This window comes from Saccostrea echinata, unplaced genomic scaffold (genome assembly GCF_033153115.1).
Source record: "Saccostrea echinata isolate AGI-Se365-2 ecotype Australia unplaced genomic scaffold, CSIRO_AGI_Sech_v1 ptg000062l, whole genome shotgun sequence".
In the NCBI taxonomy this organism is placed as follows: Eukaryota; Metazoa; Mollusca; class Bivalvia; order Ostreida; family Ostreidae; genus Saccostrea; species Saccostrea echinata.
In genome coordinates, this window is record NW_026889811.1 from 3,353,503 (window position 1) to 3,377,441 (window position 23,939).

The window sequence follows — 23,939 nt, forward strand, 5'->3', positions numbered from 1 at the left end:
CCACATGTCCCTAATTTACCATCAACAGATGTAAGTGTGGCTCGATCATTATTTGATATACATTGCTCGAAATTATAAATCTGCTTCTAAAATAGAAGAAGCCACACATGCTATCACTTGGGCACATAACCTGGCAGGATTTTCAAATCCCTGTGATTCTACTTTGGTGAAAAACACAAAGGAGGGTTGCTTACGAGACACTGGTCATTCCGTGACAAAGAAGGATCCTAAAACACCCGAAATCCTCTCATCTGTTGTTTCAATATTTGGAAGTAGTCAAGCATCACTTTTTGATTTACGTACATGTTCCATTTTTTTTGTTGGGTTACGCAGGATTTTTACGATTTTCAGAGATTGTTAACATCCAGAGATCTCATGTAACATTTAAAGAATCACACCTGAAATTGTTTATTGAAAAAAGCAAAACAGATGTTTATAATGAAGGGAATTATGTGTACATTTCTCGTACGAATTCTCCTAACTGGCCAGTCAATTTACTGCAGAGATATTTGAGAATGTCGGGTATAGAGGAAAATTCGACTGATTATATTTTTAGGCAACTGTCATTCTGTAAGAAGTCTGGTATTTATAAAATAAGAAAACATAATGTACCATTGTCTTATACTAGAGTAAGAGAAATTGTTTTGTCAGCTTTAAAAACTTTGGGCTTAGATTATACAAAATTTGGCGTTCATAGTTTGCGTTCGGGTGGGGCCACTGCAGCTGCAGCTTCAGGAGTCAATGACAGGCTATTTAAAAAACACGGTCGGTGGAAAACTGATAAAGCTAAAGATGGCTACGTTCACGAAAAGAACCTGGGGGGATAAGCCGAGCCATATGCCTACATAACGATCGATAAAAAATCAGCAAATTCATTTTTAAAAATAATCACTTTTTGTTGAATTAGTGTAATGCTTATTACCATTTGGATACAAATTTGACAAAACCTGAATACTGTAACAGCGAAAATGATTCTGATTAACTCAAAAAAATGGCATCACGCTCAATTTTCACAAAAACTGACATAAATTGGATGATATAACTACATTTTTTAAATAGAGTGGGTCATCGTACCATTTTTTTGAAAACGTTTAATGAAAGGCATTGGAAAGATGTTGCTTTTTACACTTGCAAAAATTTGGTACGAAAACCCACTCAAGAAAAAAATTAAGTTAACTTACTTAAATTTTCACCGTGGTCTTAAAAAATTCTAAGTCCAAATACGCTTGCTAAATATAGAGAACCGTATGCTATTTAAATGGGTATGTATGTGCGACTCCGTGGTATAGTGGTTAGCGAGGAGCTCTTTAAAGGGATGTTTATTGAGGAAAGTGTTCGAGTCATGATTTTTTTTATTTTTTATTTTTTGGGGAGGGGGTTAATTTTGTTTTACTTTATAAAAAATGTCTATAGGAATAACATATTTTTCACTGGAAAATAAAATATATATATATGTAGTAATGAACTCATTTACAGTAAATTATTTAGAATGCCGGATAAAAATTATAATAGATATATGAATACTTTTATTCCCGTTTTTATTTATTTTTACTACAAGCGCTTCTAGATCACACCTATCATTATATACAATGTTAACATTTTTATAATATCTCCACAATAAGTGTTAACACTCAATATGCAGATTAATTAATAGAAGTCCCTACCCATGTTGGACACTTGTGACAGTAAATGAAAGTCAACTGTTTAGCTTGTTTAGAATATAAATATCATTTTGAGAACTACTGCAAACATTAAAATGCTTAAGTAAATTCGAACAATTGAGAGATTTTTTCCAATAAATGTTCTTGCATAGCCGAAAAATGGGCATGGGCACATGGCTCGTCTTATTCCCCCAGATTCTTTAGAAAGCAAACTCTCAGTTACTAAAAATCTGGGTATCTAGCTCTTTCTTTATTTTTCGATACTGCACTCTTGAGAGCGCTTCTGTACCTACACACTGTGTTTATTTATGGTATAAATTATTTATGTTCGGTTGAGTGTGAACGAATTAGAACATAAATGTATTTATTACAGTTATAGTAACACGTGTGTCGATCGAACACGTGTTTGTTTATTGATATTTATACCGGAAACCAATTTTCATTGGTTAGCTATTTTAGAAATAGAACCTGTTAAACAGATTTATCTATATGACACGCCTTCTCACCAGTTTAACAAGTAAACCCCATTCGAAGGCTCTCTCTTCGTGCAGTTTAGACGTGGCACCCACCCACAGTATTTTATATGACTGTATGCTCATTTTATCTTTTTCTCGTTATTACAGAGAATGGACTTTACAGAATTTTGATTTACAGAAGAATATATTTTTTTTGTATGATATTGAGAAATAAACTGCACTCTTGAGAGCACTTCTGTACCTACACACTGTGTTTATTTATGGTATAAATTATTTATGTTCGGTTGAGTGTGAACGAATTAGAACATAATGACGTTTTCGTTGGAACTAAAACTGGCGTGTTTTTAGCTCACCTGAGCTGAAAGCTCAAGTGAGCTTTTCTGATCACCCGTTGTCCGTCGTCCGTCCGTCCGTCCGTCTGTCTGTCCGTCCGTCCGTCTGTAAACTTTTTACATTTTCAACTTCTTCTCAAGAACCACTGGGCCAATTTTAATCAAATTTGGTACAAAGCATCCTTGAGTAAAGGGGAGTTTAAATTGTTAAAATAAAGGGCCAAACCCCCTTACAAGGGGAGATAATCAAGAAAAGACAATAATAGGGTGGGGTCATTAAAAAATCTTCTTCTCAAGAACCACTAGGCCAGAAAAGCTGAAACTTATGTGGAAGCATTCTGGGGTAGTGTAGATTCTAAATTGTAAAAATCATGACCCCCGGGGGAAGGGCGGGGCCACAATAGGGAATCCAAGTTTTACATTGAAATATATAGAAAAAAATCTTTAAAAATCTTCTTCTCAAGAACCATTGGGCAAGAAAAGCTGAAACTTATGTTGAAGCATCCTGGGGTAGTGTAGATTTTAAATTGTTAAAATCATGACTCCCGGGGAAAGGGCGGGGCCACAATAGGGAATCCAAGTTTTACATTGAAATGTATAGAAAAAATCTTTAAAAATCTTCTTCTCAAGAACCATTGGGCCAGAAAAGCTGAAACTTATGTGGAAGCATCCTTGGGTAGTGTAGATTCTAAATTGTTAAAATCATGACCCCTGGGGGCAGGGCACGGCCACAATAGGAAATCCAATTTTTATATTGAAATATATAGAAAAAATCTTCAAAAATTTTCTCCTCAAGAACCTCTTGGCCAGTAAAGCTGAATGTTATATGGAAACATCCTAGGGTAGTGTAGATTTTAAATTGTTAAAATCATGATCCCCGTGGGTAGGGCGGGGCCACAATAGGTATTACAAAAAGATCATCTGGTGAAGAACAGCAGGGCCAAAGCTATTCAGGTGAGCGTTGTGGCCCATGGGCCTCTTGTTCTATTTACTATCTAGTTTCAGGTTTTTTAAAAAAAACAATGTTTTTGATTGGTTCATGCAGACTTGTATGAGGCCAATCAGAGAGCGCATTTCTAACCCCGTTAAACATAGTCTATTTGGTCAAGGGTTTATATGGATCAACCCTTGACCTGGGAAGATGCTCTGCAGGCGACACAAAAAGCCAAAGGATGAGTGCAAAGAAACACATCCATCTGATTCATCTTTTGAACAAGATTCTGTGAATGTTCTTGATTCAAGTGTATCAATGAGAAAAATCAATGCATTGCATTAAAAAATTTTAAAAAGCAAAAATGCCAAACATTTTGAAATACATGTAAAGTGTATAGGCAGGAATCGTAAAGTTAGCGTGTAAGTTAGTTTGTAATATCCTAATAACTTTTTATTCAGGTGCTAACTAGATTTTATTAATTTCTGTTCGAATCTCGCCGTCCCACTGTGATTAGTGACTTCCTTTTGTTTGTAATGTTAATAGTCCGATTCATTTTATGTTATTACTTCACCCACAAGAAGCCGCCTTCTGTCTGACCCAAATACTGGTGATAATTTTATTCCCAGTATGTGGAAACGCCTGTAACAAACACCTTGCAATGTCATCTACTTGTATATTAATTGAGTTGTCTGTAGTCATTTCCAATTTCTAGTGCTGAGAGCAGTTTCTAATCATTTCAAAATAATTTACTTCTTCAGAATTCTTAATTATGACCACAGACCTTTCTAAAGGCCTGTGGTTATGACATATTAGTCTATGTAACCTAATGGAAAATATTCGAAGGTGTTTATAGGTGAACTCAGAAGTAACCTCTAATAGAACAAATTTGATTGAACATATTCATGAATGTAATATCTTCGTGGAAAGCAGTTAGGGTGGATTCTTCTCATATATATCGCATTTAAAAATTAAATTTTCATAGATTCGAAAAGACAGTATCACTAAGTGATATATTTATTAATTTAGATTTGACCGTCATATTTTAGCAGCAAAGTCAGATCAAGGTCATTATCTTTTTCCCCTTGACATTAAGGACAAAAAAACTGCCGTATTCAATCATGTGATGCCCACTTATTATATGATTATTGCAGTAATAATAAAAAAAATATTAATTCAAGAAAATACACATTTTTTCATGACATTCTACACAGCAATATATAACAAATATATATTTTTTGGTGTCAATAACAGAAATTCCACGTATTCCATGGGTGTAATTATCAAGCAATGGTGCTTCAAGGAGCATTTTGATCAGAAACAAATTGTAGTCTGTAAAATTAGAGATTAAATAATGAGTTTAGTGTAAGAAGGTTTTGGTAGAGCATTGCTGAGCAAGCAGGTATTTTGTGAAATATTTTTGTTTTGATTTTTTACATCTCAACAACAAATTCAGAAGTCGCCCGCGTGGCGCAGTGGTTAGGGCGTCTGTTCTAGAGTGTGGAGTCGGAGTAAGGAGTTGATCCTTACGTCGCGGGTTCGAATCCTACTGTGGGACGTGGAGACCGATCCTTCGGATGAGACCGTATATAAACCGAGGTCCTGTGTAGCAGTAGGTGCTGGCACGAAACAGATCCCTCACTGCTCAATGGCCCTAAGTGCCGAGCATAGGTAAACATTTGAAGCTCACCATCGGCAAGTGGTGGCGTTTCCATATGAGTGAAAAATTCTCGAGAGGGACGTTTAACAACAACAACAAAAAAAAAAAAAAACAATTCAGAAGTGTCATGACTCACTAAGATGGCAGTTTTACAGTCTAAGAATGAAATAATGATTTGTGTTTTATTGTTTTAAAAGGCTGTAATGTATTTTCATATATAAAAAACAAAGATGTGTTTGTGAAATACTGATGTCCCCGTATGGCTACTTATAGCGAAGGTTAAACTTTCTCAATTGCAAATCAAATATGTTGGTACCCAAATAAAGGTCTTGTCCCGAGGAATATACCTGTGAAATATGAAAGTCCTAACAGCAACCATTGAAAAGATGGAGAAGGTTAAAGTTTTTTTCGAAAGTAAGTCAAACATCAAGGTCAGGTCAAATGGTTGAAATTAATGGTGCCCAAGGAAAGGCCTTCTCACAAGAAATACATATGTGAAATATTAAAGCCCTAGCACCAACCGTTCAAAAGTTAAGTCCAAGATTAAAGTTTTTCAAAAGTACGTCAATTTCAAGGTCAAGGTTAAAGGGTCAAAGTTGTTGGTATCCAAAGGAAGGCCTTGTCACAAGTATTATATATGTGAAGTGTGAAATCCCTAGCACCAACTGTTCAAAAGTTATGGCCAAGGTTAAAGTTTACCAAAAGTAGGTCAAAGTCAAGGTCAAAGGGTCAAAGATGTTGGTATTCAAAGGAAGGCCTTGTCACAAGTATTACATATATGAAGTGTGAAATCCCTAGCACCAACTGTTCAAAAGTTATGGCCAAGGTTAGATTTTTTCAAAAGTAGGTCAAACTCCTAGGTCAAGGTCAAAGGGTCAAAGGTGTTGGTATCCAAAGGAAGGCCTTTGTCACAATTAACGTCCAAACATGGTTCCATATATTTTAAAGCTGAACACGACTCGTAAATAGGCATACGCCATTTTCGATATTATATCTACGATACATCAACAGGGTATACTCTTCGCATTCGTTACACCTGACTGCTTTATTGTCACGGGTATGGCGTGGAATGGCGACCCGTGTTCGTGCTGGTTATCTTGCATACCTTTGTTTACATTTTATTGTAGTTACGTGTATCTGTGTTTGTTTATACACTTCACTGAACTGTACAACTATAATTGTAAGTTTCTTTTGTATCTTACTTTCCTGCATTAGACGAGGTATTACAGTTATTTTTGTCGCTACCGAGTGCTGTATAGCATACGTCCGTCTACACCGGTGTCGACTGATCATACTGAACAGTCTCCAAGTCAGGCCCTTTATATAGGGGTCCTCAGATATAGCGAGAATCCGAACAAAAATGGCGGACACACTGCTTTTACGAATCATGTTCAGCTTTAACATACAATTTTTTGCTATGTAAATAACTAACTTAAATGTCATAGCTGTGTTCCATAACATTTTATTTGTTCAGTAGAATTTACTTGCCGGGTTTAAATCCCGTGCCGTTTTGTAGTCTGTTTGGATGTAGCAATTGATTAGAGCAGACGGACTAGACTTGCTTGAGTATACAGTAGTATTCTTCATAAAGATAAAGTATTGACCAGACTTTCACATCTCTTCTGAGGTAAGTTTGTTTTATTAATTTAAAGGTTTTTATCTTATACAGTTTCCTAAAATGGCCAAGGGCCTTAGTTCTTAATTTTGATGTAAATTATGTGATTGAGTAATGTGTGCAAGTATTATTCTATTAGTATACAAGTACATTAAAGTATGTAGTGGCTACAATGTATGGTGTAAAGTACGTGTGTATAGTACGCAAATATTTCGTATATTTTGTGGAGTAGTTGCAGTAAAATGCTTGAGTAGATGCGGTAAAATGCAGTATGCAGTAAAATGCTAGAGTATTTGCAGTAAAATGCTGTATGCAGTAAAATGCTTGAGTAGTTGCAGTAAAATGCAGTATGCAGTAAAATGTAAATTTTACAGTAAATGTTATGATATGCACGAACACGAATCCTGTTAATATATTTTAGATACAAATGTTATAATGTATGTAATTTACAATAATGTTGTAGATCCCATTTGGTCCAGGAAGTCATTCAACCCAAACAACGATCCATTCTGAAATCTTAAATATGTATATAGCCAATAAAATGTAATTTAGTCAAAGAACTTAGTCCTTGTATTACTTTTATGAGGCGACCACTCGGCCTGCCTGCGACAGCCTTTTCACAAAGAAAATACATGTGAAGTATGAAAGCCCTAGCACCAAATGTTAAAAAGTTATGGCCAAGATTAAAGTTTTTCAAAAGTAGGTCAAACTTTCTCTAAAAGTACCAAGGATGACTTGATTTTCTTCCTTGCATTCTTATCTGTTTATAATAATTGAACAATGTTTGACGGGCGTATCATGTGCCATTGCGGTGCACTTTATTACACTTTTTCTTGAAACAAATAAATGGAATTATACTCCCTGTTGAAAAAGCAAAGCTGATAAACTATGTTTGATTTACGGGATTTTTAAAAATAGAGGTTAAAATACATATGAAGTGTTTTTACAGAGAGACTGATTTTTTTTTTAATGAGGCAAGTCAAAGACAAATCAAACATGGCTGATTATACCTTATATGTTATATAAAGGTCACATTTAAAAAAAAAATCAATTTGTATTTTCTCAATTCAAATGGGTTTTTCATTAATTACAAAGAATTGCTTCCTAAAATACAAAGTACAAGGTAGACTATCTGCCAGATTTATATACATGTATATATTTTGTGTATTTACACATTGGAATTGACAATGAAAGACTGTCTTCCTTGTTCCGTTGTTCGTTGTCCTAGAGAGGAAGATTTTTAAAGAATTAAAAGATGTTTTTCTATTTATTTTTATGTAGAACTTAATTACTTTGATCCCCAACTGTGACTACATCCTACCAACATGATTTGAAGAAAAAAAAACCCAATTAATCTGCAATACCTGAGGATGCTTATATACTTCAAGTATCATGACCCTGCTATTCTTGAGATGATTTTTTCCTATATTTTCCCATGTAAATCATTGATCTTTTATTGTGGTCCCATTCTATCCCGGAGGGGAGGGGGGCATGATTTTAATCTATACACTATGTCAGGACGCTTTCACGTAAATATCATCTTTTCTGGCCCAGTGATTCTTAAGAAGAAAGTTTCAAAGGATTTTCCCTATATATTTCGATGTAAAACAGATCTCTTATTGTGGGCCAACCCCGGGGGATGATTTACTAGTAAACACTTTGTAAAATATGAAGATAAAGAAAAGTGACCAATCTCATAAATCCAGAGAACAAACGAATCGTGCAAAAGGGCAAAACTTAGGCCCCTTGAAACACCAGAGGTGGGATGAGGTGCCTATGAGGAGGAAAAAGCATCCCTTGTTGACCGGTCACACACCTACCGTGAACCCTATGTATTGATAAGGTATACGGAGTACTCCACAGTCAGATTAGTATAAAAGAAATGACCTAACAAGTGGTATCTAAGCCAACGCTAGGTTGTATTCACAAACAAGTTCAATACTGCCTTGGATCTGGAATTTGCGAAATTTTACTTTAAAGGAGGTAGTCGAAATTCTTGTAACATCAACTTATTTGTCAGTAGCTTGCCTTGGTTTAAAAATTGATCGTACTTATAGCGTGCTCTTGCGTATCGAATCAATTGGGAGACATTAACACCATATGCAGGTGATGTTGGAACATAATTACATAAAAAGGGAAGTTGACGATGGAAAACCTGAAGTCATCCCGTTTTTCATACAGCTTAGTTATTTTTTGGCCATTATTGTCTATAGTCAATAAAACATTCAAATATAAAACAGATGTGGCAGTCTCTATAGTGTTGTTAATTTCCAGTTCACTGTAATGTATAGAGTCGACATATGAATGAAAGTAACCATAGTTAATTGATAAAACGTCGTCGATATTTCTAAATGTCGAGTAAGAAGCCACAGCAAGAGTTCTCTTTTTCTCATGTAGAAGTTTTTAAATAAATTCTGCTTCATAGGAATAGAAAAACAGATCGGCTTCTAAAGAGGCACGGTTAGTTCCCATCGGAATGTCAGAAATCTTTCATGAAAGTTTCATCCTTTCTTGCTTAGTTATTCTTAAGAAGATGATTTTAAAAGAATTTTCCTATATATCCCCATGTAAAACTTTGATCTCTTATTGTGGATACTCCAAGGGACTATGCTCTGAACAATTTAATATCTACACTTTGTCAGAAACACTTTTCAAATATATTTCATCTTTTTCTGAACACAACAACCCTATTTTTGCCTTTTTTGAATATCTTCCCTTGGAAGGTCTTGCCTCTTCATTAAAACAATATTAAATGCCCTTGTAAGAGGGCATGGTGCTTCTCAAATCCCCTTTACCCAAATGCTTTGTTTGAGATTAGCCTAGTAGCTCTTGAGAAAAAGTCGAAAATGTGAAAAGTTTCAGACAGGAAAAGAGGGATAGACGAACGGATGGATGCTGAACAACAGGTGATCAGTAAAGTTTACTCCAGGTTAAAGCTTATGTCAGCTAAGAAAGAATGTAGTTATATAGACATCTATTGGTTTTGGTGCTTTTTGAACAAAGACGCTACCAGGTTCATTCATTCTTTCTTCTCTTTTATTGGAGATTCATTTTATACAAAATACAAAGTCAAATAAAGCAGGCCCGTAGGAAGCAATTTCAGTTGGGGGGGGGGGGGCAAAACCTCACATTTTCAGTTTGGGGGGCACTATCAACTACCAAAAATTCCTTGACAAGCAAAAAAAAAAAACAAAAACAAAAACAAAAAAAAAAAAACAAAATCAGACGTTATATAGTAGCTATGTTATCTATAGTATTCTACATATCGGCAAAATTATTGGGGGGCACGCCCCCCCCCCCCCGGTTCCTACGGCCATGTAAAGTAATTTTACATATAACTGCTAATTTGTACATTGTAAATAGTAATTCTCTGTAAACTCTGTCCTGGTCAAATAAGTTATATGCAATATACCCAATTATGGTTAATGAAATATGTCGATGAGATTTTCAGTTTTTACGTCCCATCTGTGACCTTCTCTTCCGTGATGTGTTTGGATCGTCTATCACAAGAGTTTCCACAGTTCTTCGCTGCCAAGTAAATACTCCTCCACAGAGCGACATTTAGCCTCTACCCATCCAAACACCACTTAAAGCGCCACTTTACAGAGGAGGACATTATAAATGGCGTGCGCAATAAACTGAACTTTTGTAATCAGTTATCTAGACAAAATAATGTGAATTTCATTCTATTGGATTTCTTTTATCCCGTAGGGAAGTTATTTATTAATTTAGTTTTTAAAAAGTTTACATAGCATATAAAGAATTATTGTTTTGTAATACAAAGGAAGTTATATGATGATTATTTTTTATTTCCCGCATCAAAAAAAAAATCATTATGTAAATGCATTGGCAACACTGTTCCTTTAAGTACTAAACAGGAAGTCGGTTTTAAAAACTGGAAACTTCCTCAAAACAAGAATTCGTCTAGATAAATACTTTCAGGGTGTTAATAACTTTGTCTTATCTATAACGATGGCATGGGTATACTATGTTGTGTTCAGTGTTGTTGTGGATTTGTTAGTGTCGGGAGAAAACTGCACGTCCTCTGGCTTGTGTTCCTGTTCTGTTACCAGGAATGGCATTAGAGCTGACTGTGGTAATTTGAATATATCCGACAAAGACTTACCCGTATTTACTGATCGTGTTACAGAGATAAACCTCAGTCACAATAACCTCACCAAATTTCCTACAACTTTACCGTCCAACTTGATTTATCTCGATTTGTGCGACAATAACTTGGAAGAGAATGTTATAAACACTTCAAGTCTAACTTTTGGAAATTCGTTATTGATACTCAAGCTAGACGATAACGAAAAATTGAAAAACATTTCATCTTTAAAGACTGTTTTTGATAGATTTGTTAATTTGAAAAATCTGTCGATGAAAAATACACCTAAAGATCAATTCAGTCTAAGAAGAAATTCATTTCCAGAACGCCTTCTTGAAAACTTGGTACATTTAATCCGACTTGATTTTAATGGATACAACTTTGGTGCTGTGTCGGATCTTTTCAATGGCTTTAATAATTCTGTTGAGGAGCTTGATCTCTCAGGAAATAATGGCTCATGTAGCATTGATATCATAGGGGGAAATATGTTTGAATATCTTACAAAGATTCGCTTTATTTCTATTTCATACTGCAGAGTGAAATCTGTGAATTCAGGTGTGTTTGAGCACTTATTCTATCTTAACCATCTCGACATTTCTAATAACGAAAAACTGACATTGGATGTTCTTAAAAACCTCACTTTCTCTCGTCCACCCTCAATCCGAAAACTATATGTAAATAATGTTCAATGCACTTTCGGTTTGACAACGGCGATACGAGTCGAACACGTGTCTGCATGGAATGAAACAAACCTTGAAGAGCTTCATGTTGCATCTAACAGAATCGCTTACCTGGATAGACTGGTCATGGGAATGTTACCCAAAACCCTGAGAATCATCAACATAGCAGATAATCAACTCACATACGGCTTATATCTTTTCGAAGTCCACAGTTTACAGAGTTTGACAATGTTGAACATTAGTTTTCAGGTTAACACGCATGCCCCAACAGTTACCAATTTTTTGGAAGAGTGCTTGGATAGAAAAAGAAAAAGGACTGCTCCAATGCGTACATTAAGACTTCCTAATTGGGGTGCCTGGTTTAATCCAAAAATCACTTTTTATATGCCACCACGCTTAAAGACCATCTTTGTTGATCGAACTAGATATTCACTCTCTGTTAGCTCTGGAATAATTTTGGCAAATAATTCAGTCACACATTTATATGCAAGTCGTAACTTGTTTTTTGAAATTCGTTCTCCAATGCTGGGCTTGCAAAAAGTGGAACATGTTGATCTTTCAAAAAATGTTGGCAATTTTCTGGTGGCCAACTCCTTTTATGATTGTAAGAATTTAAAATTTCTGAATCTTTCTTACAATTTTCTTGGAAGATGTCTAGAAAATGACACAGAAGGAAATATTTTTAACGGTCTATATAATTTAGAAACATTCGATTTGTCATACAATCGAATCTTAAGTCTGTCTAAGATGATGTTAAAAAGTTTTCACAATATAAAATATTTGAACATCAGCTTTAATAAATTAAGCGAATGGAATGTAGAAATGGGACACATGAAAAAGCTGGAATTGTTGGATTTGTCATACAATGAAATTTCTATTTTCAACGATAAAACAATTCAAGATCTTAATTCCATTCGCCATTCAAATACTACACAGATTAATCTATATAACAACCCATTACGCTGCTCTTGTGAAAGTCTGCAGTTTCTGAAATGGATGAATAGGTCCAAGTACATCCGGTTTATCCACGTGGAAAAGTACATTTGCCACTTTAGCAACGGAACAACTAGAAGGATTGGCGATATCCATTGGCTGATTTTACAAATGGAGAGGGAATGTTCCTCCTATTCAGCCATTATTACAATATGTGTCCTCGCCATCTTTGCTTTTGCCACTCATCTGGTTAGGGGCATTCTCTATCGTTATAGATGGAGAATTAGGTACATATACTACAATGCAAAAAGAAAGTACAAAAATAACGAAAAGAAAATATTTCCTACAAAATTTCGTTTTGATGCCTTTATTTCCTATGCAGAGGAAGATCGGGGATTATTCATTGACGATATTTTAAGACTTGAGAAGTCTGAGTCTGCCCGATATTGTCTCCATTGTCGAGACTTTATTCCAGGAACGAACATAGCTGACAACATCATTAATGCCATCCGTAACAGCAGAAAAACAGTATGCATGCTCTCCATCAACTACCTCAAGTCAAGGTGGTGCATGTTTGAATTCAATATGGCGCGTATGGAGAGTATTTACTCCACTTACAGACATGGCGAAAATGTCATATTCCTTGTAGTTTTGAATGACAGCGTGGCTGCTCATAAGGACCTGTCGCCATCCATGATCAGTCTTATGGAATCTCAATCTTATTTGAAGTATCCGAAAGACAGGAAGGAGACTCCCGCCTTCTGGGAAAAGTTTTCCATCAAATTACAAGACTTCTGTAACACTGAAGAACACTGTAAATGAACTTGAAATTATTTTAAGGTACTAGTTTGTCACTCGTCAGTTTTTGAGAAAAGTTTGGTCAGAATCCCTAACTTCAGAATTATTTACAGCGTATTACAATTAAATTTTATGACCTTTTTGAAATAAACAGTGCAAACTATGCAATATTTAATTTAAAAACTGCTCACAAAATTGTAAAGAAACAAGATTTTTGGGGGACTATTTTTGTGGTAGATAGATATATACATGTAGAAGAATTTCTTCAAATCTACACATTTGTTTGATTTAATATCTTGGAACTTTAGCCTTACATATTTTTACTCAGAGAATTTTTTGTCGCTTTATATGAAAATATTAAATATAGGTTTTTTAAAACAAATTTTACACATTCACTTAAGAGACTTTGCCAAAAAATGAAGAAACATTTAAGAAGTCAAGATGAAATGAACAGTGATTTTTCCCTGATAATCGCATATTTCGACCAATATCTCAAAATTTTTATCACCGATTCCATTTTTTCTTTTATTATTTTAAATTACACGATACATTCAACCGATCAGGACTAAAGTCATAAAAAGCTTGATACAAGAAAAAATTTTATTGCCTATCTACATTTTTAATACTCCAAAGATGATATTTTTAAGGCAAAAAAAGGTCACATAATATTTTCGCGCCTGAATTTGCACGATTTTTTTTTAATGATAAATATTATTTTACAAAAAATAAGTTTATTTTTATTGCCTTGATTACATTTGGTAGAATATGATAAAGGTAAATGTGAATAACCTTAAAGTTACAATTTAAAGTGCAAAAAGGTCAAGTTAATTGTATCGTTACTCAGTAAGATTCTCACTGACCTCAGGTTTTCTTCGCGATTTTGGGTCATATTATATGAATAGCTTTCTAAAATTTACTTCTAAAAAAATCCCTATTATAACTTACATTACGGATGACATACCTGAAGTTTTCATACTCAGAACAGTAAAATCTGACAATATTTACACCGGCACCTGCCGTTATTAATTTTTCTTTTAATAAAAAAAATATACATCCTACCTAAATTATTTAGATAGGGGGTATATTTTTTATAAAAAAAAAAATTAAAAAAAAAAAAAAACCAGTTGCCTGTGAATCTAAACTTTTGATGCAAGGTTTGCTTTTAAAAAAACACTGTTGGGAAAAAATGAATTAAACTACTCACTCGGTAACTGTGAATTGTTAACATGTACCAATTTACTAATGTATATGAGTTTAACACTACACAATGGGTTTAAGTTTGCCTAGTAACCAAATGTGGTTGTATATCGTTTTCATCACTAATCAATGTATATTTGTTTTAAACAAATCATGCTAAATAGATTTATCGTGATCTGTTTGCATTGTAAACTATAATCATTGTACACCAGTTTAACACTCATCTTTCCACACACACACACACACACCCACACACACACACACACACACAATAAATCTTCAGTTTAATAAATACATAATAATGACACACAATACATGTATATACTTCTCGACATGGCGAGTTCATTAATACTTCCTATTTCTTCAAAATGGCAAACAATTGATCTACTTTGTGCTTTTTCTTCAAGAGAAATAAAATGAATGTACATTGAGGAAAAACACTCTGTTTGAAGCATAGCCAGAAACATTTAAATTATTGTTCAGTAGAAAATGAAACATCAAGGAAAAAATATGAAGGAAATAAACTAAACAACATTATTATACATCGATTAATAATGAAGAGGAAGTGAGCTAAGCATACCCAATCAAGGGTGAAAGAGTAAATAAAATGGAAGTGAAAATACCCATATTACTGTAAAAAGTTATATAGATGACGTGAAAATAGCCACAGCATTGTATTAAGTAATATAGATGAAGTGAAAATACCCTCATTAGTGTAAAAAAGTTTTATAGATGAAGTTAAAATAACCACATTAGTGTAAAAAAGTTTTATAGATGAAGTTAAAATAACCACATTAGTGTAAAAAAGTTTTATAGATGAAGTTAAAATAACCACATTAGTGTAAAAAAGTTTTATAGATGAAGTTAAAATAACCACATTAGTGTAAAAAAGTTTTATAGATGAAGTTAAAATAACCACATTAGTGTAAAAAAGTTTTATAGATGAAGTTAAAATAACCACATTAGTGTAAAAAAGTTTTATAGATGAAGTTAAAATAACCACATTAGTGTAAAAAAGTTTTATAGATGAAGTTAAAATAACCACATTAGTGTAAAAATAATATAGATGAAGAGAATATACTCATATAATTATAAGAGTAAAAGGTTATATAGATGAAGTAAAAATACCCACATCAGTGTATTAAGTAATTCTAATATAGATGAAGAGAAAATACCCACATATTTCAGGTAAAAAGTTATATAGATGAAGTGAAAATACTCACATTAGTGTATGAAGTAATATAAATGAATTTAAAATACCCACATTAGATTAAAAGTTTTAAAGATGAAGTTAAAATAACCACATTAGTGTATTAAGTTACATAGATGAAGAGAAAATATTCACATAAGTTTAAAAAGTTGTATAGATGAAGTGAAATACCCACATTAGTGTAAATATTAATATAGATGAAGTGAAAATAACCACATTAGTGTAAATTAGGGATGTCAATTTTATCCGGACAGATTACTAGCAGTCGAATAGTCGGAGGCCTTAGTCGATCGATAGTCGAATATTCGTTGAAATTTAAATTAATTTTTCATATCATTTTTACTATCTGTCTTTTAGAGGCTACTTGTACAATATTAATCTACGCTATCACCATTATATAACAAATTTCTGAATCGTAAATATTTATGAAGTAATAAATATTTGTATCCAATGTTTTTCATTTCAAATATATATATTTACTGCACATTTTATCTAAATGCAGGATATCAAAATCTCGCATTTGTCCTTTCTTTTCATAACGTTAGTACATTTACCTGTTAATTGAAGCCATTTGTACGTGTCGTGTCAATGACCTGTGACTGATAAACAATTAAAGCTATTAAAGAGAGAGAGAGAGAGAGCTTGCGATGAATTTTAATTAGGAGATTTTGTGCAAATAGTCAATACAATCTTAAAATTACTGAATGATATATCAGAAAGAAACACCATTTAATTACGCTCATAACTGTCCCCCCCCCCCCCCCATTTACAATTATGTAACAGCTGTTAATTATGTTTTACGAATAGTTGCATTACATCAGATATTATGGAATTGCAGGTTGAAACTTTATTATTTGAATCTACAAAACCAAGCAATTCTTAAACGCTCTCTCCGTGTACAATAGTAAGAGGTAGACAATCCTTGATAATCATGTTTGTGAATTTACTAGGAAAGTTTCACTTGAAGATTTCGCTATGTTTGACGGATTCGGCATATAATATGATACATCAAATTTGATGTTCCACTGCAGAATACAAGTTCAGTTTCACATAACCGTGATAACGTACATATAACTGCTTTTCCATCCTGACATCTTTTAAAGTATTTTAAAACTGTTGATTTTGGAGGCATATTTGCCGAACATAAATTGACATACAAATAATTTCCTTTGAATTTTACGTACGAGAGCATTAACCTGTGAATTAAAGAATTGGGCAGATCCAAAATTATTAGTATGAATTTAAAATTACTATTAGGAAGCAAAGTTTTAACGAATAACCGAGTAAAAAAATTATAGTCGATAGTCCTTATGTTTGAACGATAGTCGAGTACTCGAATATTCGTTGACATCCCTACTGTAAATATTAATTTAGATGAAGTGAAAATACGTAAATAAAATAAGTAATATAGATGACCATAACAATCCTATTGTTGCCTTTTCTTGATTATCTTCTCTTGGAAGGTTTTGCCCCTTTATATCGTATCGACAAAAGAATGGAAATAACCATTGTTAATTGACAATACGTCGTCGATATATCTAAATGTCAACTTGAAGGCGACAGCAAGTGTTTTCTTCTTTTCACGTATAAGATTTTGGACAAATTAGATGCTTCATATATGAATACAAAAAAGGTCTGCTAATAACGGGGCGCAATTGGTACCCTTGGGAATTCCAATAGATTATTGGAAGACCTGGTCTCCAAAAACCACATATATATTGTCAATCAGAAACTCAAGCATCTTTTTAATGTCAACTTCAGAGTACTTGTGTGTACAATCAGAACGTTTTTTAACAAAATAATTTTGCAAATGACCAATGACAAGGTAAGTAAATTTACGAGTTCCATTTTTATTGAAAAAGCAGCTGTCAATGATATCAAAAAGCCTGGACTTTAATTTATCGTGGGGAATGGTTGTGTATAAAGCTGAAAAGTCGTACGTTTTTAAGCTGTTGATTTTGGTAAATACTTGTGATTTTAAATTTTCCAAAAGTTCCTTGGAATTTTTAAGTATCCACATCTGATTCACACCACTTCTCGAATATATTGTTGCGCAGTACTCTTGAAGTTTCTCCTTCACTACTGTTAATATCTTAGTGAGGAGTAAAAAAGAGGTTTGGTTGAAAATTAACTGGAACCCGCTATGTATCTTTGTAAGGATTTTTTATGAAGTTTCGGAATCCAATATAGATATGGTAATTCAAATTCATTTTGGTTGTTTGGAATATTAAAAATATTCAAAACTGACATATGATTTTGAAGAATTTCTTCCTTAGAAAGGGAACTATGAGTACAAGTTGGATTACCACTTGTAGAATTAATAATCCAAATTCCTGTAAAATACATTTAATATAATGCGCCTTACAAACAAAGACAATGTTGTTACCTGCTTTGTCAGCAGGGACCAGTACGTACTGATCATGTAATCTATCTAATTCTTTTTTCACTTCTGGATTATTGAATACAGAAGGATAGATGGTTCTCATATTGCCCCTCAATCTTTTAATGCGCGATTTTAACATATATCTGATACATTTAACCCATTCTGACAAAGTGTCAAGGTCTTCGATTCTTTTTCATGTCTGGCCCATCGCCTGGCGTAATCCTCTACAGAATCCATAATATTTATGAAATTCCGACGCCAGTTGAAGGGTCGGGGTTCCCTATATTTAGGACTTTTTAAAATTAGTAATCTTAGGTCCTCATTATTAACTATATTAATGTCACCACTTTAGTTATAGTTTGTATGTTGTTTAACGTCCCTCTCGAGAATTTTTCACTCATATGGAGACACCACCACTTGCCGGTGGAGAGCTGCAAATATTGTCCTATACTCGGCACTTACGGCCATTGAGCAGTGAGGGATCTTTTTCGTGCCAGCACCTACTGCGACACGGGACCTGGGTTTATACGGTCTCATCCGAAGGACCGGTCTCCACGTCCCACAGTGGGATTCGAACCCGCCACGTAAGGATCAACTCCTTACGCCGCGACTCTAGAGCAGACGCTCTAACCACTGAGCCACGCGGGCGACCACTATAGTTATAGGGTGAAGAAGAACATGAACACAGTGGAGGATTAAGACAATTTTGAATACCCTTGTAATAGGGCATGGTACTTTCTGTGAACAAACTCAAATCTCCTTTACTCAAACGCTTTGTTTGAGATTGGTCTAGTGGTTCTTGAGAAAAAGTCGAAAATGTGAAAAGTTTTAGACGGAAAGACAGTTAGACGGACGGACAGATGGATGTTGGACAATGGGTGATCAGTAAAGTTTACTTCAGGTTATAGCTTAGTTTATCTAAGAAAGAATGTAGTTATAAAAAGACATCTTTTGATTTTGATGTTTCTTGAGCGAAGGCGCGACCAAGTGAAAGTTTGGCTGTTAAGTATGGTTTCAAAATTAGATAGTTTGCTGCATATATAATCTTTACGGATCTTCTGTGTCGATTACATTTTGAATTTATTTATTTATTTATTTACAAAAGTCGAGGCTCACTTTCATACTAATTTTTCTTTGACCATCTGAACTGAAAAGTGAGTAAAATTGTCTATACATTTATATAGATAGTAATTCTCTGTAAACTCTACCCTTGTCAAACAATTTATATGCAATGTACCTGATTATCAATAATGAAAAAGTCGATGAGATTTTCAGTTTTGAGGTTTCCTATGTAACATTCTCTTCCGTGATGTGTTTGGATCGTCTATCACAAAAGTTTCCACAGTTCCTCGCTGCAAATTGAATTAAACACTCCTCTACAGAGCGACATCTAGCCTCTACACATCCAAACACCACTTAGAGCGCCACTTTACAGAGAAGGACATGTGCATTATAAATGGCGTACGCAATAAACTAAACTCTTGTAATCAGTTATCTAGACAAAATAATGAGAATTTCATTTTAATGGATTTCTTTTGCCCCATAGGGAAGTTATATAATAATTTAATTTTTTTAAAAAGTGTACATGGATTATAAAGATTTATTGTTTTGTAATAAAAAGGAAGTTATATGATGAGTATTTTTTTATTTTCCGCATCGAGATGCATTTGCAACACTGTTCCTTTAAGGACATACGCAACATATCTTACCTACTGATAATTTTTCCAGATATTCTTAATCTAAGATTATAGTGCCATCAGATGTTCGTCGACAAAAAATCAGCATACATTACATGGGTTTTGAAAAGATATCAATTGATGAAAATTCTTGTATAATTCAAAGAAAAATGCACAAAAATTACTAAACATATATTCTACATGTCTTGTTTATCAAAACTTGTTTTAGAAGAAGTGTAGAAAAGCATATATAAACATAAAAATGTAGCACACAATTCCTTTAAGTATTGGAACTCTTCAACTCCAGGTAAAAGGACAATAAAGTTCAAACTACGTTCCGTATGTCCTTAAGTACCAAACAGGAAGTCGTTTTTAAAAACCGGAAACTTCCTCAAAAACGAATGAATTTGTCTAGATAAATACTTTCAGGTTGTAAACAACTTTGTCATATCTATAACGATGGCGTGGGTATACTATGTTGTGTTCAGTGTTGTTGTGGATTTGTTAGTGTCGGGAGAAAACTGCACGTCCTCTGGCTTGTGTTCCTGTTCTGTTACCAGGAATGGCATTAGAGCTGACTGTGGTAATTTGAATATATCCGACAAAGACTTACCCGTATTTACTGATCGTGTTACAGAGATAAACCTCAGTCACAATAACCTCACCAAATTTCCTACAACTTTACCGTCCAACATGATCTATCTCGATTTGTGCAACAATGACTTGGAAGAGAATGTTATAAACACTTCAAGTCTAACTTTTGGAAATTCGTTATTGATACTCAAGCTAGACAATAACGTAAAATTGAGAAACATTTCGTCTTTAAAGACTGTTTTTGATAGATTTGTTAATTTGAAAAATCTGTCGATGAAAAATACACCTAAAGATCAATTCAGTCTAAGAAGAAATTCATTTCCAGAACGCCTTCTTGAAAACTTGGTACATTTAATCCGACTTGATTTTAATGGATACAATCATGGTGTTGTGTCGGATCTTTTCAATGGCTTTAATAATTCTGTTGAGGAGCTTGATCTCTCAGGAAATAATGGCTCATGTAGCATTGATATCATAGGGAGAGATATGTTTGAATATCTTACAAAGATTCGCTTTATTTCCATATCATACTGCAGAGTGATATCTGTGAATTCAGGTGCGTTTGAGCACTTATTCTATCTTAACCATCTCGACATTTCTAATAACGAAAAACTGACATTGGATGTTCTTAAAAACCTCACTTTCTCTCGTCCATCCTCAATCCGAAAACTATGTGTAAATAATGTTCAATGCACTTTCGGTTTGACAACGGAGATACGAGTCGAACACGTGTCTGCTTGGAATGAAACAAACCTTGAAGATCTTCATATTGCATCTAACAGAATCGCTTACCTGGATAGACTGGTCTTGGGAATGTTACCCAAAACCCTGAGAATCGTCAACATAGCAGATAATCAATTGATATACGGCTCATATCTTTACGAACTCCAAAGTTTAGAAAGTTTGACGATATTGAACATTAGTTTCCAGGTAAACACTCGTGCTCCGACAATTGCCAATCTTTTTGAAGAGTGTGAAAGTAGAAAATTAAGAAGGCACTCTCCACTGCGTAGATTAAGATTTCCTAATTGGGAGACCAGGATAAATCCAACATTTACTTTTTACATGCCACCACGCTTACAGACCATCTATGTTGATAGAACTAGATATTCACTCTCCGTTAGCTCTGGACTAATTTTGGCAAATAATTCAGTCACACATTTACATGCAAGTCGTAACTTGTTTTTTGAAATTCGTTCTCCAATGCTGGGCTTACAAAAAGTGGAACATGTTGATCTTTCAAAAAATGTTGGCGATTTTCTGGTGGCCAACTCCTTTTATGATTGTAAGAATTTAAAATTTCTGAATCTTTCTTACAATTTTCTTGGGAGATGTCTAGAAAATGACACAGAAGGAAATATTTTTAACGGTCTATATAATTTAGAAACATTCGATTTGTCATACAATCGAATCTTAAGTCTGTCCAAGATGATGTTAAAAAGTTTTCACAATATAAAATATTTGAACATCAGCTTTAATAAATTAAGCGAATGGAATGTAGAAATGGAACACATGAAAAGGCTGGAATTGTTGGATTTGTCATACAATGAAATTTCTATTTTCAGCGATAAAACAATTCGAGATCTTAATTCCATTCGCCATTCAAATACTACACAGATTAATCTATACAACAACCCATTACGCTGCTCTTGTGAAAGTCTGCAGTTTCTGAAATGGATGAATAGTTCCAAGTACATCCGGTTTATCCACGTGGAAAAGTACATTTGCCACTTTAGCAACGGAACAACTAGAAGGATTGGCGATATCCATTGGCTGATTTTACAAATGGAGAGGGAATGTTCCTCCTATTCAGCCATTATTACAATATGTGTCCTCGCCATCTTTGCTTTTGCCACTCATCTGGTTAGGGGCATTCTCTATCGTTATAGATGGAGAATTAGGTACATATACTACAATGCAAAAAGAAAGTACAAAAATAGCGAAAAGAAAATATTTCCTACAAAATTTCGTTTTGATGCCTTTATTTCCTATGCAGAGGAAGATCGGGGATTATTCATTGACGATATTTTAAGACTTGAGAAGTCTGAGTCTGCCCGATATTGTCTCCATTGTCGAGACTTCATTCCAGGAACGAATATAGCTGACAACATCATTAATGCCATCCGTAACAGCAGAAAAACAGTATGCATGCTCTCCATCAACTACCTCAAGTCACGGTGGTGCATGTTTGAATTCAATATGGCGCGTATGGAGAGTATTTACTCCACTTACAGACATGGTGAAAATGTCATATTCCTTGTAGTTTTGAATGACAGCGTGGCTGCTCATAAGGACCTGTCGCCATCCATGATCAATCTTATGGAATCTCAATCTTATTTGAAGTATCCGAAAGACAGGAAGGAGACTCCCGCCTTCTGGGAAAAGTTTTCCATCAAACTACAAGACTTCACCGGAACACTGTAAATGAATTTGAAAATTATTTTCAACACACGCACACCCTCACACACACCCTCTCACACACACACACACAATAAATCTTCAGTTTAACTGTTTAATAAGAACATAGTAATGATACACAATACATGTACAGTATATAATTCTCGACATGACAAATTCCTTAATACTTCCTATTTCTTCAAAATGGCAAACAATTGATCTACTTTGTGCTTTTTCTTAAAGAGAAATAAAATAAATGTACAATGAGGAAAAAACCCTGTTTGAAGCATTGCAAGTATTATTGAGTTGGAAATGAAACATCAGGGAAAATATATACTGTTCGTTATCTCCATATATTTCATAGATGAAGTGAATATACCCATATTACTGTAAAAAGTAATATAGATGAAGTGAAAATACCCGCATTACTGTAAAAAGTTATATAGATGAAGTGAAAATACCCACATTACTTTAAAAAGATATATAGATGAAGTGAAAATACCCGCATCAGTGTATTAATATAGATGAAGTGAAAATACCCACATTACTGTAAAAAGTAATATAGATGAAGTGAAAATACCCACATTACTGAAAAAAGTTATATAGATGAAGTGAAAATACCCACATTACTGTAAAAAGTTTTATAGATGAAGTGAAAATACCTGCATCAGTGAATTAATATAGATGAAGTGAAAATACTCACATTACTGTAAAAAGTAATATAGATGAAGTGAAAATACCCACATTACTGAAAAAAGTTATATAGATGAAGTGAAAATAGCCACATTACTGTAAAAGTTTTATAGATGAAGTGAAAATACCCGCATCAGTGTATTAATATAGATGAAGTGAAAATACCCACAGCAGTGTATTAAGTAATATAGATGAAGTTAAAATACCCACATTACTGAAAAAAGTTATATAGATGAAGTGAAAATAGCCACATTACTGTAAAAGTTTTATAGATGAAGTGAAAATACCCGCATCAGTGTATTAATATAGATGAAGTGAAAATACTCACATTACTGTAAAAAGTAATATAGATGAAGTGAAAATACCCACATTACTGAAAAAACTTATATAGATGAAGTGAAAAAAGCCACATTAGTGTATTAAGTAATATAGATGAAGTGAAAATAGCCACATTAGTGTATTAAGTAATATAGATGAAGTGAAAATACCCACAGCAGTGTATTAAGTAATATAGATGAAGTGAAAATACTCACATTAGTGTATTAAGTAATATAGATGAAGTGAAAATACCCACAGCAGTGTATTAAGTAATATA

General features: G+C 33.9%; 3 protein-coding genes across 3 annotated transcripts in view; all 3 read left to right on the plus strand.

Moving 5' to 3' along the window:
• Window positions 1-23,939, plus strand: part of LOC133175511 (sorting nexin-21-like) — a 182,616-nt gene that overhangs the window by 75,374 nt on the left and 83,303 nt on the right. The gene's annotated exons all lie outside the window — the stretch shown is intronic.
• Window positions 10,648-13,218, plus strand: LOC133175295 (toll-like receptor 4). Its single transcript, XM_061310391.1, has one exon. It carries the CDS (start codon window positions 10,648-10,650, stop codon window positions 13,216-13,218), a length of 2,571 nt encoding a protein of 856 aa, XP_061166375.1.
• On the plus strand, window positions 20,120-22,680 carry LOC133175296 (toll-like receptor 4). The gene has a single exon (XM_061310392.1). The coding sequence runs from the start codon at window positions 20,120-20,122 to the stop codon at window positions 22,676-22,678; it is 2,559 nt and encodes an 852-aa protein (XP_061166376.1). The 3' UTR covers window positions 22,679-22,680.

Coding starts and splice junctions, on each gene's coding strand:
- LOC133175295 (XM_061310391.1), top strand. CDS start 10,648: ATGGCATGGGTATACTATGTTGTGTTCAGTGTTGTTGTGGATTTGTTA.
- LOC133175296 (XM_061310392.1), top strand. CDS start 20,120: ATGGCGTGGGTATACTATGTTGTGTTCAGTGTTGTTGTGGATTTGTTA.